Below are 16,730 nucleotides of genomic sequence, written 5' to 3'. Positions count from 1 at the left end.
TTAGGCCAGCCATTGCCAGCTGAAATGACCCTTGCAGGTGGATTGGATACCTTTTTTTATAAAAAAAAATTTGATTCAAATACAGCTATGCCTATTTATTTATGTATTGTCCATAGCTGTTTTTCATGCTACAGTGGTAGAGTTAGTAGTTGCAGCAGAGACCATATGGCCTCCCATAGCTTGAAATATTATTTGGCCTTTTGTGAAAAAGATTTGCCAGCCCCAGGTATATAGGAATGTCTGTTTCTTTGTTTCTATTTGCTGTGGCTCAGAAGATATTGGTGTAATTTAGTTAGAGACTGATTAACACTTTCTACAGACACTGTTATACACGTATTAGAAGGATTTAATTTTTGTACACTTGCCATGGGCTGATTTTAAATTGTTTTAAATTTGGTGTCAGAATTTAACTCCTACATATAGTTCAGTTAAAGCATTATGTAATTGAGTAAAATTGAATCAAGTAAATGTCTCCCTCTTGGATTCTAGGTTTAACTTAATTCTGTCATTTTTAGGCCAGCCATTGCCAGCTGAAATGACCCTTGCCCAGCTTTTGACTCTCCTGTATGACCGAAAACTCCCTCAGGGTTACCGCTCAATAGATCTGACTGTTAAATTGGGATCAAGAGTTATCACAGATCCAAGTCTGTCAAAAACAGATTCTTTTAAAAGACTACACCCTGAAAAAGGTATGTGTATGACATTCCTTTAGAATTAGTCTTAATCCGAGGAGGCAGGAATTTCTATAACTGATGACTTAATTTACCTCTGCTTTTCTTACATTAACTTAAGGCAAAGATATTTTTCTTTATGACTGAGTTATTTGTAAGTATAAAAAATTGCCATTATTTCCATTGGAAATTTATCTTAATTCCTCTTATCAGTTGTTTTATGAGCACATGCTTTAATTTCTACATTATTTTTCCATGTGCCAAAGTGAATCGTTTATCATTTTATAATCAAAGTGAGAACACCAATTCAGAATTTTCAATTTGCTGATAATTTATGTAGAGTGGTATTTATGCTTATAAACATTTTCCCCCTCAAACAGAACTGGGATCATATATTTTCTTAACATTTTAATTTTTACTTATATTTTCCCTTAAATGTTTCTAAATGTGCATTTTTATTGCCTATTTTTTAATACGGATGTAACAGAATGGATCTTTCCCCCAGTTGTTGAAATATTCTGATTGTTTCCAATTTTCACTATTATAAATGCTATGTAAGCAATAATTTTCAGTGTGTGCATATGATACCATCTTACTTTACCTTCAATTTTCTCATGATTAAAGTTCAGTACTTAATTATTATTAGCCTTTTGCTTTCTTGAGTAAATTTTAGTACATTTCCTTTACCCAAAGTTTCAGCAGGATTGTCTTTTTTAATGTTTATATGGTCTAGTTATGTGTGAATATACTAACCTTTTTTGTTTGTGATTCAAAGTTAAACCAACATGGTATAATTTTTAGTTTTCAGTAAGAAGTTTTTGTCATTATTCAGTTTTTTTCTAATTGGATTCTTTAGAGCATGGCATGTGTATATATTAATATTTTCTGTTTAAGTCTCTGAGGGCTTATTTTTACACAGAATGTTAATGTACAACTGTGCTCCGAAGGACAATGATTCTCAAACGTCAATATGCTTATGAATTACATAACGCCGTTATAATGCAGATTCTTGTTCAGTAGGTCTGGAGGGGACCTGAGATTCTGCATTTCAGAAGGTCTCCAGTGATGCCAGTGCTACTGGTTCCTGGACCATAGGTTGAGTAGCAAGATGATAGGAGGCAACATCAAAAGTCATTTAATTTAAACATTTTTATAACAGCTGGCTTTCATACAGCTATATCTGAATAACAAGATAGTTTTGCTCTTTTGTTGGTTTAAGAGATGACAACAATATCTGCTTTGAAAATGGAAGAGTATTATAAAAAGAGATTCTTTTTTATCTATCATTTATAATTTATTGTTCTAGATCATGGAGATTTACTTGGTAGCTGTCCAGAAGATGAGGCTCTCACTCCAAGTGATGAATGTATAGATGGGATATTAGATGAATCGTTGCTTGAAACCTGTCCTATTCAGTCACCTTTACAAGTTTTTGCAGGAATGGGTGGACTGGCCCTTATTGCAGAAAGACTACCTATGCTCTATCCAGAAGTAATTCAGCAGGTAAGATAAGATTCCTAATTGAATATATCATTCCATGGCAAAGCCCTTTGTTCGTTTGTTTGTTTTTTCTTTTACAAGTTTTTCCCCCAGTTTTTTTGAGACATATTTTGTTTGCTTTTTAAATTACGTTAATCTTTCGGAAGTACCCTTTCACTTATAGTCTGACTGTTGTATAAATGTTTCAAAGATCCACCTATACAGAGCTTTGTGTGAATTAGTAAGTACTGAAGAAACGTTGAAGATTGAGCCCATTTGCCAAACTCAATACACTGTAGCATTTACCTTGATTTTATGGTTTTCACACTGTAATGTTTTTGTTCTTATGCTTCTTTAGGTGTGATGTTAATTTGGGATATTACTGTAAATGGGAGAGTAAAATAGTAGTGTATACTTCTACCTGAATACGCTGTGTCTTTTACTTAACTTTTTTCCCTCTTTTGGTGCCATTTCTGCTTTAGATAGTTTAAAAAAATGTTACTTTAACCTGTTCACCTGCTCATTAATGTTGCTGTTATTGACCTGTGTATATTCAGTTTTCTTTTGTCAGTGAGGGGAAGTATGGTGCATGGAAAGTTGTAAATTGAAACACAAAACTCTTTATGTTTGTTGAATAAGGTAGGGGAATTATTCTCTCTGATTTCATGTACTTAGTATATATGTGCCTGTATTAGTTTCCCAGGGGTGCTGTAATAAACTGGTGGCTTATAACAACAGAAATTTTTCTGTTAAAGTTTAGGAGGCTGTAAATCCAAAATCAGGTGTCAACAGAGACATCTTTCAATGGCTCTAGAGGAGAATTCTTTCTTACCTCTTCTTAGCTTCTGATGGTTGCTGGCAGTGAATGGCATTCATTGGCTTGCAGCGGCATCACTCTGATTTCTGCCTGTTTTCACATGCTCATCTTTCTTGTTTGTGTGTGTATCTCTCCTTATCAGAACACTAGTCATTGGATTTAGGGTCTACCCTAAGCCAGTAGGACATCATTTTAACTTGATTACATTTACAAAGACTCTATTTCCAATTAGAGTCACATTCTCAAGTCCTGTTCATCTTGGAAAAATTCTAGGATTAGGGCAGGGAATATCTAAGATCAGCTTAGATATCAGCTTAGACACCTGCTTTAAGGGGGTCCTACGAACCAAGTCTAATTCTATTTGGGCATCAAACAAAATAATACAGTAATAGATTATGACCTACAGAATAAAATTAGAATGCATATTGATATAAATTAATAAATGAATGAATAAATAGATGGGAAAGAAGGGAACATTTTTAGATACAGCTCAGTGTCAACTAATAAATGTAGAAGGAATGATAGAATTAAAAGGTAGTAATTATTATTTTAGGCAAGAAGTATGAAAATGCTAGTTCTAATGGATCAAAGTTTGGTGAGAAACAAAATTTTTACCTACCGTATTTCCCCGAAAATAAGACCTAACCGGACAGTCATCTCTAATGCGTCTTTTGCAGCAAAAATTAAAATAATACCAGGTCTTATATTAATTTTTGCTCCAAAAGACGCATTAGAGATGACTGTCCGGCTAGGTCTTATTTTTGGGGAAACAGGATAGTCTCAAAAAATCTGTCTGTAGATACTTACCTCATTACAAAGGAGAAAATGGCAGATACCACCATACTTAACGATATTATGTAACTCCTATGTTTGGGAACTCTTTTTAAAAAACAACAACAACAAGTCTCTGTATTGATCTTCATATTCCTATATTTTAAAGAGATAATTTGAAGTCAGATCATTAATTTGAGCCTGGTATAGAAACATACATATAGCCAAAACAAGTTTTTTTTTTCTTCTTTAGGTGAGTGCCCCAGTTGTAACATCTACCACTCAGGAGAAGCCAAAGGACAGTGATCAGTTTGAATGGGTGACCATTGAACAATCGGGGGAATTAGTTTATGAAGCACCAGAAACCATTGCGGCTGAACCTCCACCTATCAAGTCAGCAGTACAGACCATGTCTCCCATACCTGCCCATTCTTTGGCTGCTTTTGGATTATTTCTTCGTCTTCCGGGCTATGCTGAAGTGCTACTAAAAGAGAGAAAACATGCCCAGTGCCTCCTTCGATTGGTATTGGGAGTGACAGATGATGGAGAAGGAAGTAAGTGTCCAGTGTTATTAATGAAACTTTACATAGGTGGGTTGTGTAAAAGTTATTCAGATCATTGCCTATCATTCATCATCATTTATTGCTTTCACAGTTCAGTTACTAGATGATTTGTTGTTGGCAACTTAGTTCCAATAATAAACATAATAAATCTTTAGTTATCTTCATTTTCATTTCTTTATTCATTCAGAAGTGATTTAGTGAGTGCTTATAAAACTGCTGGGCATCACTGGAGGGATTTAAAGATGAAGCAGGTATTTAGATTCTCTAGTAGCCAGTGTCCTCCAGCAAAAGCAATGAGGAATGTATACGAGTATAAACATATGGAGTTCCAAAGTTACAAAAGCCTTGAGAGGTACAACATGATGGAGGCTTGTAGGTGTGAGGTGATTTCCTTGATACCCAATGATAGGAGTAAAGAAGCATAGCAGTTTTTGGTGTGGGGGGCGATAAAGGATAGAGTCAACTAAGGTTGAGATGAGTTATTTCAGGAAGAAGGAATGGTTTCAGCGGTATTTGTATGCTTAGAGTATATAAGAAGTGATAAGTTGGCAGATGAATATTTGCATAAAAAGCAGCATTGAGGGCTCATTTTAAAAGTTGATATTGGTAACATCATGGAAAGGTTTATTAAGAACTTCAGATTTTGTTCTGAATAGCAGTAAAGGTCTATCAAAGCATATCAATTGGTGATGTGATGAGAATTTTTTTTAAGAAAGTTAATCTGGTAGCAATATTAGATTAGAGAGAACAGAATGAGGAAAAGAACATAACAAAATGTTACATGATAATATATTTAATAATATAATCATATAGAATAATAATAAAAAACGTGATTTGTTTCAGTTGGGCTGGCAATTTTATTTAATAGATGGAAACAAAGAAAAATCATACTTCTAGTTTTTTTCATTTGGTTTAACCTTGAATTCTTCAGTTCATCTATTTGAAAATTAATATTTTTTTGTTATTTTAAGGTCACATCGTTTTGATTAGAGATGATAACTTTCACATGCCATTTAGAAAGAATACGCTGTTAGACCCTGTACCACAAAATATATTTAATCTAATAAAACTGAATTTATTTGTGGATCCTGTAATTCTTATGCTGTTGAATATTCCAAGTACATTCTTTTTCTTTAGTATTTTGATATTGATGGAATTCTTAAAAAGTGTTGACAGTGTTTTAAATGTTTTTATAATATTTTTTATTAAATTACAGCTTCTACACACTAAATAGTCCTGGTTGTTTGGTTTCATATAAAATTTTATATACTTTAGTAGATCAGGAATTTCTAATTGATCTGATTTTTTAAGTATATAGAGGGGTAAGAACCATTGTATTTTAGGACTCTATTATGAGACAGCAGATGTAACCCTAAACAGAAATGAATATTTTTAGTGAATATACCGTGAAAGTCCAATCCCTTTCTGCAGTGATTATCTCATCCACAAATTCATGTGGCAACAGTTTTTTGTTTCATCGTTTGTTTGTTTTTGCATTTAACACTCCTGTCTAGCTATAACATAGTAGAAAGCTATATTGCAAGAAAACAAAGTAGTTTTCACTTTTTCATTATCCGTTCATGATTGAAACTACTCCTAAGGCAAGCAGTTATTTTTATACTCTTGTGAAAAAAACACTTGTAATGCTTTTTTTTTTAATTGTTAGGCTTCAGTTTAGAACCTAGTTTATAATAATACATTTGACATAGTCTATAACTGTTTATTGTCACAGGAATATATTTCAACTTCCTTTTGGAGTTTGTACATAGGATGTCTTACAGAGCTTTTCCAGGCACTATTGTTAAATTTTAAGATGTTACTATTATATTTGTGTATTTCGGTTATTTTCTAATAAATGGTATAATTTTCTGATACATTATCATTATTAATTTGTGGTCCTGTATATTGTTCCTTAATTGTTTTTTCAAATATTTTTAATTTTGAGTTTTTCTCTTTTTGATCTAGGTCATATTCTGCAATCTCCTTCAGCCAACGTGCTTCCAACACTTCCTTTCCATGTCCTTCGTAGCTTATTTAGCACTACACCTTTGACAACCGATGATGGCGTGCTTCTAAGGCGGATGGCTTTGGAAATTGGAGCACTGCATCTCATTCTTGTCTGTCTCTCTGCTCTGAGCCACCATGCCCCACGAGTTCCAAACTCTAGCCTCAATCAAGCAGAGGTAAGTTTGGGTTTAATTCTTTAGATTATGAAAAATGAAGTACAGAAATTAGTTTTTTCCGAAATAATTAATATTTCAGAGACTTGTGTGTTCCTTTTTGCCCCTAAAGCAAAGAATATTTAAAAAAGAAGCTATGAACTAATTGTTATCTATTAGGCTCTTTCAGAAAACCATGTTAACTTGTCTACTGGAAAAACAAAAAAGATTTAATAACTTTTAAGAGGCTTTCCCATTTACCAGGATATGCTGAATTTACACTGTGATTCCTCTTCCTTTCCTTTCTTAAACTTTAGAAAATCATAATTTGAGTGGTAGGGTCTAACCAGTATAGTAAGAGAAGAGAAAAAAGAACAAAAATAACCCTGATTATTTCAAGATAATGTTATATTTATAGAAAAATCCAAAGCAATTAATGGTATAAGTGATTTTAATGTGGATACAGTATGCAGGTACAATAAGTAAAAAAAATTTTTATTCCAGCAACAACATAAAATGAGCTTATTAAAGATATCTTTTAGAGTAGCAGCAAAAATAGAAAATATGAATAAATCTGAAAAAATATGTGCAAGACCTCTTCATAAAATATATGAATTTTTTAAAAAGAAACACTTACTACAAACTTTTTTTCATCAAAAACACTACTAAGAGAATGAAAATGAAAGCCACAGACTGGTACACTATGTTTGTATGTATCTGGTAAAGAACTTTTATCCACAATATTCAGAGAACTTCAAAAATTTCAAAAGAAAAAGGCAGAAACCAATAGAAAAATGAGAGAAAGGCTACAATGGGGAATTCACAAAAGAGCCTATCTAAATATCTACATAATATGAAAAGGTAATCTGTTTCATTGGTTATCAGAGAAGGACAAATGAAAACTGATATTCTACAACTACTCACCATCAAAATGTGTAAAAGTTTAAAAACAACACAGATATTTTCCCATCATCATTTGTAATAATGTAAAGATAGTAGAATGGATGAAATAAATAATGTAACAATAATGGAATGGATAAATGAATTGTAGTCTACTGTGTAATGGAATATTGTAAGGTAATGAAAGAAAACAGGTAACAGCCAACTGCGCATAACAGCATTGATGAATTTCACAAGTACAACTAAAATGCCAGACATAAAGGAATATATACAGCATGATTTCACTTATATAAAATGTTCAAAAATTACACAAAATGAAACTATAGTGATGAGGGTTTGTTTCACTTAGGTGGTAAAATTATAAACAAGAATAAGGAAGTAGAGTATAAAAATCAGGATTATAATTAGCCTTGTAGAGGAATTAGGGTGTGATGAATAGGAAATGGAATGAGGGTTTCTTATGTGCAGAGATCTGATTCTTGACCTGCATGGTTAAATAAATACTTGTAATTAATTGAAGTTGATCTATTTGTTTTGTGTTCTTTCTGTATTTATGTTATACTTCACATTTAGAAATTTAAAAAAATAGCTGTCTTTGTCAGTAATCTTAATTCTAATGGAAAATGTTTATATGGTAATAAAATTTTCATGATTTTGTTTAACAGTTTGTCTTATAAAATGTGAAAGATGGAATTCCTCAGTCTTAGACCATAAAATTATATTGGAAATGAATTTATGCAAGTATTGTTTATATGTAATATTATTCCTTAGAAAATATTCCCATTAAAGGAAACACAAGGCATTGGTATTTCTTGCAAGTTACCCTTTGAACTAATAATTGCAAATGTTTTGAGTGTACATAGTATGTTTGTTTTATTTTGTTTTTTAGTTTCAGTTGTACAAAACAATGTAATGGACATTTATACCGATAGGATGTTAAATTTAATGAAAGTTCTTTAAAGGATGGTGGTTGTTACAGAATTGATTTTACAGTCCACAAAACTAGTAATAGGAAATCGACCTTTACATAGTTTGAGATTATTTCTAAAAACCAATAGTTCTCAGTTATTTTTTCTGTCTCTACACCATTTACATTTTTAATATGTTCTCTATTTCCCAAAAAATTTCTACACATTACATTCTGAACAAGAAAGAAATTAAGAATTACTCCTTCTATAAACAGAGAAATCTTTCTTACTATGATTGAAAAGATGACACCATCACAGAATTCTCCTGATACATAGCTCTTATTAGATTCATCTTAAAAGATCTGGCTCATATCCTTATTCGCTTTCTGTTTTCTCTCTCTAATTTTGAATCATTGACTCTTAAGGCCCTAAGGTGCTTTACCCCATCTTTTCTTGATAAATATTTTTAAATTGTTATTTATTAATTTTTAAATACAAGCATTTGTTCCTCATTTTCCCTAATCCTACCCCTTGGCAACTATCAATCTGTATTCTGTCTTCGTGTATTTTCCTACTCTGGATATCTCATATAAATGGAATATGTTACCTTTTGTACCTGTCTTAGACTTAGCATGATGCTTTAGAGGTTCATCCACATAGCCTGTATCAGTACTTCATATGGCTGAATAACATTCCATTATATTTATATATCACAGTTTATCCATTTACCCATTGATGGGTGTTTGGGTTATTTCTACTTTTTAGCTATTGTGTATAGTCTTGCTATGAACATGTGTGTATATATTTGTTTGAGTATCAGTTTTTACTTTTTTTGGGGGTATATATACTACGTACCTAGGAGTATAATTGCTGGGTCACATAGTAATTCTTTATTTTTTTGAGGAACCTTCAAACTCTTTTTCCCATAAAAGCTGAACTATTTATATTTCTGCTGGTAAATATTTTTGAGGATTACTAAAACCAAATAGTAAAAAATTTTCATTTTTTGTTTTAAGCCTCAGGTATCAAGTTCTCATAACCCTACATCAACAGAAGAACAGCAGCTATATTGGGCCAAAGGGACTGGCTTTGGAACAGGCTCTACAGCTTCTGGATGGGATGTGGAACAAGCCTTAACGAAACAGAGGCTGGAAGAGGAACATGTTACCTGTCTTCTGCAGGTATATTTGCAAAGTTGGTATTGTCACTGATAACAGATAGATTATTTTTTGTATTTGTAATAACTTTTAAGTATTGATGACTATCCAGGTAATCTTCAGCTACTTGTAAAAAGCCCATTATGCTCCCTGCTGTCAATACATTTATGATATCACTGGATGAAAATTGCTCTTCCCTACTTGTAGCTCTTAAATTTCTTCCCTCTCAGTTAGCTTCTTCACTGGAAAAAAAGTGACAAGGACGAAATTATTCAATAACTGGAAAATCTACTTTCTTCCAGTCATCTTCCATATAAAGAGCTGAATCTGGACTCTTAAAAAAATATTTATTTATATCTTTGTTTCTCACACTGTTCTATGACTTTTCTGGAATCATGCAAGTTGAACTAACATAGAAAGTCCCACAGAAATAAGAAAGGGAGGTGCTTAAAGATTAGCTTTAGTTCCTGATCAGCTAAATGATTAAAATTGATCACGTCGTTAAGTATTTATTTTCAGCAGTTCTAGAATGATAGGCTCATTTTAGTATAAAATTATAAGATTCCATCACTCCAAACTGTTAACAAAACTTATTCAATAGAACAAATAATATCAGAGTTACTACTAAGGTTCTAAGGTTTTAAATTTGTGTTCGTACGTGGATTGCTTCTATATGTCTAGTCATATATGGTCTCTCACCATGTAGAACACAGCCTTCTCTTTTCAAAGTCTGAAGAAAATGTCTTATTTTTAAAGCATATAGTACAAGACATTGTGAGTTGAAAATATATATTTTTGGTATTCAGACTGGATATCTAACAAAATACGGGCTTTTGAAGTATGTGACGCTTAAATCCAACAATTTTTTTTTAGGTTCTTGCAAGTTACATAAATCCAGCGAGCGGTGCGGTAAATGGAGAAGCTCAGTCATCTCACGAGAGCAGAGGACAGAACAGTAATGCTCTTCCTTCTGTGCTTCTAGAACTTCTTAGCCAGTCCTGCCTCATCCCAGCCATGTCCTCTTATCTACGAAATGATTCAGGTAAATCACATTGCAATTAGTCCTCTGAAATATCTCTGTGGATGAATACTTTTGTTTATTTTGTCATCAGTTTAAATAATAAGGTTCAGTTTAAATATTTGACATTATTCTCTCCCCATATATGTAGGTATAGGTTTGATCAACTTATTTCTTCAAAAGTATTCTGGAAATACTTGTTTTTTGGGGCCCCTAATTTAATACTGTGTACTCATGTGTCCTAGAACACAGAATAAAATAAAAGACATCTCTTAGCGTTCTAATTTTAGTACATCGGACTAACATGAAATCAGTAATATAGCATAACTGTTGGCCAACTATATGTAACAAACTTAGTAATTTTTAAGATACAATTTTAAAAATTTTTCTTCAAAGAACTTAATTCAATAAGTATAATTAAGAGAATTGTTAGAAAAATTATAAAACAGTAAATTTGAAGCCAAAGCTTCAAGGTAGGTAACTGGATACAAGGGAATTATACATTTGCATTAGGATATTTTATCTCCAATATTCTTAAAAGCCATGATAACCTTTAAAGAGAGAAGGTAGTTATTTTCATGAAAGATTTCTTAGGCTAGGAAAATCCTTGTATAAAGGATGTTTTCATTTTAGTTTTTCTCAACGTACTGACTTCCATTTGTCATAGCCATGTTATTCTGAAAGATGCATTATAAACAAGGATCGTTTTTTCCTCTAGTCATTGGCACTTAACATTTATGCTATTTACTAAGCCTGCAGATACCCCACTGGCCAGTAGATGGAGATCCTCTTTCTTTGCTGGACGTAACTTCAAAAAATGTATGAATGCGAGAGCTAAGAGGTTGAGTGTTGGAGTTCCTTACCCTCACCTCATGTCACTCCCAGTTTTGAAAATGACATTTTCCTGTTTTCAGAAAACAGCAGCACTGAGCACATTCAATTGCTTGCCATTAATTTAGTGAAACATGCTAAAAATCCTTCGCCCGAGTATTAAAAAAATCTGCATCTTTTGAGTGCTAGTTTCATAGTATGGAGATAAATATAAATAATCATTTCAGAGTAGAAAGGAAAATTAGAGTTATCCAGTTCTATCTCTTTCAGTTTACAGATTCGGAAAGCACAAATAAGAAAAATGAAATCCAGAGAAATTTATTCATTTGGCCAAGTTTAACTGAATAGCAATAATATGACCATTTGTTAAACTTGCATATTTTCAAGTTCAAAAGTGAGATATAAATGGATTTTGTCAATACAGAAAAGAGAAAAGAATAAACATCTTATAGAAGAATGTAGAAATGAAAGAATCAGCACAAGACTTTTTATTGGAAACATTATAAATTATTAATTTGGCTGCTTGCCTTAGCTAAATGATGGTATATACTAGTATCAATATTTTCTCATTTTTATAATATTGGTTTGGTATTTCCATAATTAGCGATAGTGGGACAAAACCCATTATTACAAGCTTTGTTATACATCTGATTATCCTCACAATGGATTTTGTGTGTCTGAAATTCTTAATCTTTGGTTAAATTCCTTACAAAGTTGGGATTTCAGTTTAATTTCACGAGTATACTATTTGAGAATAAAGTTAATTTTGTTGTTATGGAAAGTGTCTTTATTTAAATATGATAACATTCTTTAAATCCAAAATTATTACTAAAAAGTTACTTCAAAGTAAATGTACAATTGAAAACCTACCCATCTTTTTAGGCCTCAGCACCAAGAGAGCTTTTGTTTGAGGGCTTTGAAATTGTATTAGTGCTGTTACATGAAACGATACTGCTTTGATATCAGTAGCAAATACATAATTTTATCATCATTTATGAAAACAGTTATTTTGTTTGATATACATGCCAAGAAACAATTATTTGAGAAACAAATAATTAGAAATTATTCAGCTGGCATAACACATAGTACTTAACTTTTATTTTTTCATTTTTTTAATTAGTTTCAGGTGTACAAACAATCCAGTAGACATTTCACCCCTCACAAAGTGGTAACCCCCCTCCCCCAATCTGGGAGGGTAACCCCCCTCCCCTAATTGCCCCTCTGACATCGTATATATTACAATTCCATTGACTCTATCCCCTATGCTGTTCTCTGTATCCTGTGACTATATATAGTAAATTATAGTTGACATACGGTATTATTCAACTTCAGGTTTACAGTGCAGTGGTCAGGCACACATAGTACTTCACTTTATATCCATATTTATAGTTTTGATAATAGTTTGAAACTTTGTATTGTAATATGCCATTTCTTTACATTGTTATAAAGAATTTAGAAATGGGTGAAAGTTTGAAGATTCTACTGCTAAGTAGAGTTGCATGCCACTTTGTTTTTAATTCTAAACTGTTGCAATATGACCCCCATTTTCTTGAAAATTAGCTGTGTTGCAAATAAAACTTGGAACATTTACCTTATTTAATGTATTTATTTCTACATATGATTCAAAACAAGATACTGTCAGGTCCTATGGTGTATGCCATTTCATTCCTGGTAAGAGAGTACATAGTGCTAAAATTTTGAGTATGTTAGTGGCCACTCAGAGTGTCTGACACATAAGTGCTCATCAACAGATGTTAGTTCCTTTTTTCTAGAATTCTCAGCTTTGTCAAGGGCATTCTGTGTGGAAATATCTCTGGTATAAAATAATACATCACTCTGTTGAGTAATTATACTGGTAAGTTTTATAAGGAAGGAGAGAGGTTGCTTAAATTAAAATTTAGATGTTACCAGTTGATTTGATTTGTATAGATTTGTAAGGGTAAAGTATCTGCAACACTTCAGAGATACCTCCCTTGATTACCCCAATAGTTGCTGGTGTACCTAATGCTGGTATTTTCACTTGTCACATTGTAGCCCAGTTACGCTATAAACTTTCTTAATAAAATTCCACCTAACTGACCTGCAATATTAACCATAACTCTCCATTTCGTCTATAAACAACTTTACTTGTGCTATATGTATTGGAGACATATGTATATTTCTTTTCCAACTAATTAAATTGTAAGCCTATGAATAGTTGTGTTTGTTTTCATATTTACTTAATGCTACTTGTATTGCCATTAGATAATTAAATATAACACAGACTAGCTGTTTATATGATAAATCAGTGGAATGCTTTATAAAAAACCCCATAAAAAAGGATTTGGCTAAAACAATCATTGAATTGGGTTTACATGAGAAACTCTAAAAGACTGCATGTTGTGTATACACACACACATTGTTTTTTTCTCCCAGTGGAATACCCTTCCAGCTGAGTGGAGCAAGTGTGTAAAAAAATGTGTTCGCTTTTATTTTACTGGCAATAGAATGTTGTAGAACAGTAGAGTATGTATTATTTGAAAATAATATTATAGGGGCTGGCCCAGTGGGTCACGCGGTTAGAGCTCCAGGCTCCTAACTCCGAAGGCTGCCGGTTCGATTCCCACATGGGCCAGTGGGCTCTCAACCACAAGGTTGCCAGTTCGATTCCTCAACTCCCGCAAGGGATGGTGGGCTCTGCCCCCTGCAACTAAGATTGAACACGGCACCTTGAGCTGAGCTGCCGCTGAGCTCCTGGATGGCTCAGTTGGTGGGAGCACGTCCTCTCAACCACAAGGTTGCCGGTTTCGACTCCCGCAAGTGATGGTGGGCTGTGCCCTCTGCAACTAGTAACGGCAACTGGACCTGGAGCTGAGCTGCACCCTCCACAACTAAGACTGAAAGGACAACAACTTGAAGGTGAATGGCACCCTCCACAACTAAGATTGAAAGGACAACTTGACTTGGAAAAAAATCCTGGAAGTACACACTGTTCCCCAACAAAGTCCTGTTCCTGTTCCCCAATTAAAAAAAAAAAAAAAAAATGAAACAACCTAAATGTCTGTCACCTGATAAATGGATAAATAAAATGTTCTATTTATATAATTAAATATTTTAAAAAAGAAAATAGTATTATAACATGAAGCATAAATTGCATTTATAGAACTCTATTCAAAAGAATGTTAAAAATACCAAGTTCTGAGGAAAGGTTATAATTATACATTATTTAGTACATTGGAAAACAAAACTCTACCCTTTAATGAGCACACTAAAACACTAAGTGTTTTCCTTTTTATATGGAGGTCAGATTAATTTTTAAGATTTTAACTAGGAAGAATATGTAATAATATATTGTCTCTTGCTTTTCCCAACTAGGACAAGATTATAGCTTAATTCCTTTCATGTATGTGTTTATATCTTAAGTTCTTTAAATCTTAAATTCTTTGAATCATCTATTTGTTATCAAGTAGTAATCACTAAATTATCTTATATTGTCAATAAAATACTTATTGCATTTTAGGTACTCTGATTAACCATTATAAAACAGTTCTAACCAGGTATGTGATGAAAAGTAATTCTCCCCAATATTGTCCCTCCAACTCTAGTCCTCTCCATATGACACAGTCATTACTAGTTTATGGTTAATAGACTCAGTATTCTATATCTATCCAAGTAAATCTAGTACATGTATATATCTCTTGTTTTGAAATAAAACTAAAACAAAGTATTCATGCTATTTTGAATAGTCTAGAGATTGTTTTAATCATAGCGATGGTGGCTGTGTAACACCTGCGACTCGTAGAGAAAGACCCTTCTCTTCTCGTGAGCCCATAGCTACATACTTGTGGTTTATGTATGCAAACAGAATGTAAGGAGTTTGTCTCTCGAATGTGGCACTATCCAAGACAATTTTTTGCTGTGATTGAGACATTCTGTTTCTGTGCTGTCCAGTATGGACTCATGTGGCTGTTGGTCACTTGAAATGTGGCTAGTACAATTAAGAAACAGAATTTTTAATGTTTTTTACATTTAATTACATTTAAATAGTCATATGTTGCCACTGGTTACCATATTGGACAACTCGGAGCATCGCGATATAGTGTAAAGGCTCCAGAGTTAGATGTACCTAGATGTCAGTGTTGGTCTTGCTGTCTTCTTTTTAGCTGCTGTTCAACGTACTAATTCTTAGTTTCTCGTGCGTGCAATGGGAATAATAATGCTTTCTCCAAAGAATAATACACACAGAGAAATGTCATCATATGGGAAAAAAGGATTGGATGTATACAAATATATACCAAAGTGATAGAGCTTGTGAAGGAGCGGAGAAGGATAAATGATCAAAAGAGACTAGCTTTATCAAGAATGTTTTACTGTTGTCAGGAGAATCAGTTTGACATGTTAACTCATGTATATAAAATTAATATTCAGGAATCTTTTTCCTCTGAATATTCCTACTTCGTTCCTCAGGTATAAAAAAAGAAGTAATATTTGAGTCTGTTTACATGTCATCTTCATGTATGTCTTGCAATTTCACTCAGATATAGATGTAGGAGATAGGTCTTTATTTTTAAATGCTACATAGGATAGAATCGTTTGGATATATTATTATGTATTTAGCCCTTTAATTTATTGTTCTTAGCTTGCTTGCAACTTTCAGTATTGAAAACAGTGTTATATTGATCATCCTTGTTTATAGGTATATAGCAACAGTGCTTTGCTAAGTCATAGAATATGAGCATTTCAAAAAATATCAAATTGGTTATCAGTTTGCCTATCTACCTGTTTATATACGTAGCTTTTCCATATCCTCACAAGTATTAATGTGTTTTATGCCTGTCAGTTAGTAACTTTGAGTTTTAAGTTGTATTTTCCTGAAAACTGTTGTGTGCTATGTTGTACCATAAAATTACAGTAGTAAGTACTAGCATTAGATCCTGGGTTAGAAAAGAAGCTTTAAACATAAGCAAGTATTTATAGAAATTCTATATATATTAAAGATGGAAGGTAAAATTTCAAATAAGTGAGGAAATAATGGGCAGTCATGCTTTCCCACAACTGTCCTCTGCATCAGTGGAAGGTGTGAAACAAGAGCCTACTCCTCCATCACTCTGAACAGCTGCTCTATTTGTCATCAATCCTTTAGAACTAATTTTATTAAATCCTTTATCCTTTTATATCCGTTGCCACATTAAGTCCAGGATTCCTCATCCCCCTCCCCCATACTCTAATCCCTGTGTAGTCTGTGGCGTTGCTGCAATTTCTGCCTCCAGCAATTCTTCCCTGTTTCAGTATTCTGTGTACCATTCACAGTACTTCACAGCATCTGAAAATGTTTATTCATTTGTTCTCTAGGATGTAAGCTACATGAGGAAAGGGTTTTTTGTTTGTTTTCAGCAGCTGTGTTTCCAGCCTGTCCAGCAGGTTTTCAATGAATATTTATGAAATAAGTAACATTACAAATACTTATGGAATAACTA

At 33.0% G+C, this 16,730-nt stretch overlaps 1 protein-coding gene across 18 annotated transcripts in view; it reads left to right on the top strand.

Annotated features, from left to right (window-relative positions):
• BIRC6 (baculoviral IAP repeat containing 6) overlaps nt 1-16,730 on the top strand; it is a 203,621-nt gene that overhangs the window by 146,192 nt on the left and 40,699 nt on the right. For all 18 annotated transcript variants that reach the window (XR_012496300.2, XM_019741699.3, XM_019741694.3 and 15 more), the window contains 6 exons: nt 516-689; nt 1,978-2,174; nt 3,992-4,292; nt 6,267-6,484; nt 9,285-9,449; nt 10,299-10,467. Coding sequence is in view for 17 of the 18 variants with exons in the window: in XM_019741699.3 (XP_019597258.2) it covers nt 516-689; nt 1,978-2,174; nt 3,992-4,292; nt 6,267-6,484; nt 9,285-9,449; nt 10,299-10,467 (1,224 nt within the window). In the remaining variant the exon portion in view is untranslated. The remainder of the gene's footprint in view (nt 1-515; nt 690-1,977; nt 2,175-3,991; nt 4,293-6,266; nt 6,485-9,284; nt 9,450-10,298; nt 10,468-16,730) is intronic.

The sequence above is a fragment of the Rhinolophus sinicus genome, chromosome 2 (genome assembly GCF_057876585.1).
Source record: "Rhinolophus sinicus isolate RSI-liver-muscle chromosome 2, RSI-T2T, whole genome shotgun sequence".
Taxonomy (NCBI): Eukaryota; Metazoa; Chordata; class Mammalia; order Chiroptera; family Rhinolophidae; genus Rhinolophus; species Rhinolophus sinicus.
The sequence above is the reverse complement of the archived record's forward strand: the minus strand, read 5'-3'. Positions and strand labels throughout refer to the sequence as shown.